The sequence below is a fragment of the Empidonax traillii genome, unplaced genomic scaffold (genome assembly GCF_003031625.1).
Source record: "Empidonax traillii isolate 1590-97213 ecotype Southwest subspecies unplaced genomic scaffold, ASM303162v1 scaffold954:size226960, whole genome shotgun sequence".
NCBI lineage: Eukaryota > Metazoa > Chordata > Aves > Passeriformes > Tyrannidae > Empidonax > Empidonax traillii.
The window spans coordinates 100,905-103,230 of NW_020956147.1; the positions used below are offsets into that span (position 1 = coordinate 100,905).

General features: G+C 47.9%; 1 protein-coding gene across 3 annotated transcripts in view; it reads right to left on the reverse strand.

The window, feature by feature from the left end:
• The window catches only part of FLI1 (Fli-1 proto-oncogene, ETS transcription factor), a 95,001-nt gene that overhangs the window by 4,374 nt on the left and 88,301 nt on the right, over window positions 1–2,326 (reverse strand). For all 3 annotated transcript variants that reach the window (XM_027903265.1, XM_027903264.1, XM_027903266.1), the window contains one exon: window positions 374–436. In XM_027903265.1, the coding sequence (XP_027759066.1) occupies window positions 374–436 (63 nt within the window). The remainder of the gene's footprint in view (window positions 1–373; window positions 437–2,326) is intronic.

Below are 2,326 nucleotides of genomic sequence, written 5' to 3' on the forward strand. Positions count from 1 at the left end.
TTTCCCTGAGATCCACCCTGAGCCTGCCCTGACACAGCTCCAGCCATTCCCTGGGGGCTGTCCCTGCTCCCCCCAGAGCAGAGCTCAGTCCTGCCCCTCCTCTGCCCCTGCCCAGGCAGTTGGAACTGCAGGGAGGTCTCCCCTCAGTCTCCTCTGCTCCAGCTGAACACACCAAGTGCCCTCAGTGTCCTCACACGGCTCCAAACCAAGGCCCTTCCCCACCTTCATCGCCTCCTTTGGACCCTCTCATAGAGCTTTAGATCCTTCTTATATTTTAATCTCCAAACCCACGGCTGGTGCTGCCTCTGACACGTTTATCAACCCCATGTGGGACCAGTCCAGGTGCTCCAGCAGGGACAGAGCCAACACTCACCTGGCTGTGGCCGCTGCTGCTCTGTTGTCTTGTTCACATTTTGTGTCCCTGCGACAGGAGGGCCTGGGGAGACAGAGAAAGGGCTTGTTTGTACCAGAACAGAAGGGGAGGAACGGACAGAGGACAGGCAAGTACAAGATACATCACACAGGAATAATACTGACTGGGAGGGAAGAGTTTCCTAAGCCTAAGGGCTGATATTTTGAAAATCACGCTGTAAAGTTTAGAGATTTCACTAGAAATTAAAAATTTCACTGTAAAATGAAAATACGCAGATGAGGCAAGAAAATGATGTTTATATATACATTTATAAATTGTTATTATTATTATTGAAGTTTATTAATATCCTAAAGATGAAGCGAGACAAGGAAAATACTTTGTAGATACTTTATTAACTTTTTGTCATTGCAGCTTAACTCTCATTCTTTTAACTTCCATTCTCTGGTTTGCATCCATGTTGGGAGCACAAAATTGGATTTTTTTTGAAATGGGAAAATTCTGACCTCCTTCCACGTTGGAACATTTTTCCACATTTTTTGCAGATGTAAGTTCTTTTCCTTTCTGGAGAGTTGTAAGAAACTCTCACATCTGCCCAAATTGTCCCTAAAAACATCTCACCACAATGTAGGTGGGTAGTAACACGAGGTCTGTACACAGGATTTGCTCCTGGTCCCTTCATCAAATCCTGCAGGTATCAGAGGTTCCTGATCTCGTCTTTAATACACGATTCAGTAAGAAAAATATCGGTGTCTGTTTCTATTTCTCTCCATAACATAATTCCAGCTCTTATCTTACTGACTGTCCCTGAATTTTCCACCTTTCTGATGCTCCCAGCACAAGCCATCCATGCCCATCTCCTCCCACAGTCTCATTTTGATCTTCCATTGCACAGTTTGTGATCCCCGTTGGGACAACTTACTTTTGGAGAGGCCAGAACTCATCTTACTGCCCCATCCTGCCCTCCTGACTGCAGGGGAAGGATCTGCTGACCAAAGACCACAGGCACAGAGGGCTTGAAATCAACTTTTCCTAGAAAAACCTTGCAGGAATCTGGCTCAGTATCGTAGTCCCAACTGGCTTGGAATCACGTAGGTCTGTATTTTTATCTCTCCCTTATCTCCTCTGCTCCCCCGGGCTCCTCACAAAGACAATGGGGTGTAAATAGGGATGTAAATACAGTTGGGACTGTTTGGGAGGTTCTTGAGCCTGATCTTGAAGTCCAGTGGAATTTAGAGTGTGATTCATCCTGTCCTAAAGCAGATTCCCTTTCTTTTATCCCAAGATTCAGGAGACCAGGGGCAGAAAAGGAGGATGAAATGAACTTTTCTGTTACTTCATTAAAAAAAAAAAACAAACGGGGATTTTCAATCCAGGGAGGCTGAGGACTCGAGGCACAATAAGGAGGTTATTTTAAGGAGGGGGCGAAGGGGGAAAAGCGTCCTCCCAAGTGACATTCCAACTGCCCCTGTGCCCGTGCCGTGCCCGTCGGCTGCACTGCTCCCTGTGGATCCATCCCAGGGCACAGCAGGACCGCACTGCTCCCTGTGGATCCATCCCAGGCACTTGCACATTCCTGCCGGCGCTGGGAAAGCCACTGCAGCTTTGAAATTACAGCCCTCTGGTTATTGGCATGGAAAGGAAAACACGGAGGGAAGGGGAGGGGAGGGAGGGGGACAAAGAGGAGGAGGGAAGAGAGGGCAGTGGGGGAAAAACAGAGCTCGTGTAATCTGCCTGGTTTTATTTTTGTTTAAAATATTTGGTTTGTTTTTTTTTTATTTTTCAGAAACCACAAACCCCACTGCAAATAGATCAGACTGAAAAACAAACCGCTACGGTTTCAGCCGGGGACAAAGAGTGGGATGGGACGGCCCGGGAGGAGGGAGGGGACAGCCCCAGCCACGCTGTCCCAGAGGGGATTCCTGTCCCATGAGAGATCCCTGTCCCCAGAAGAGA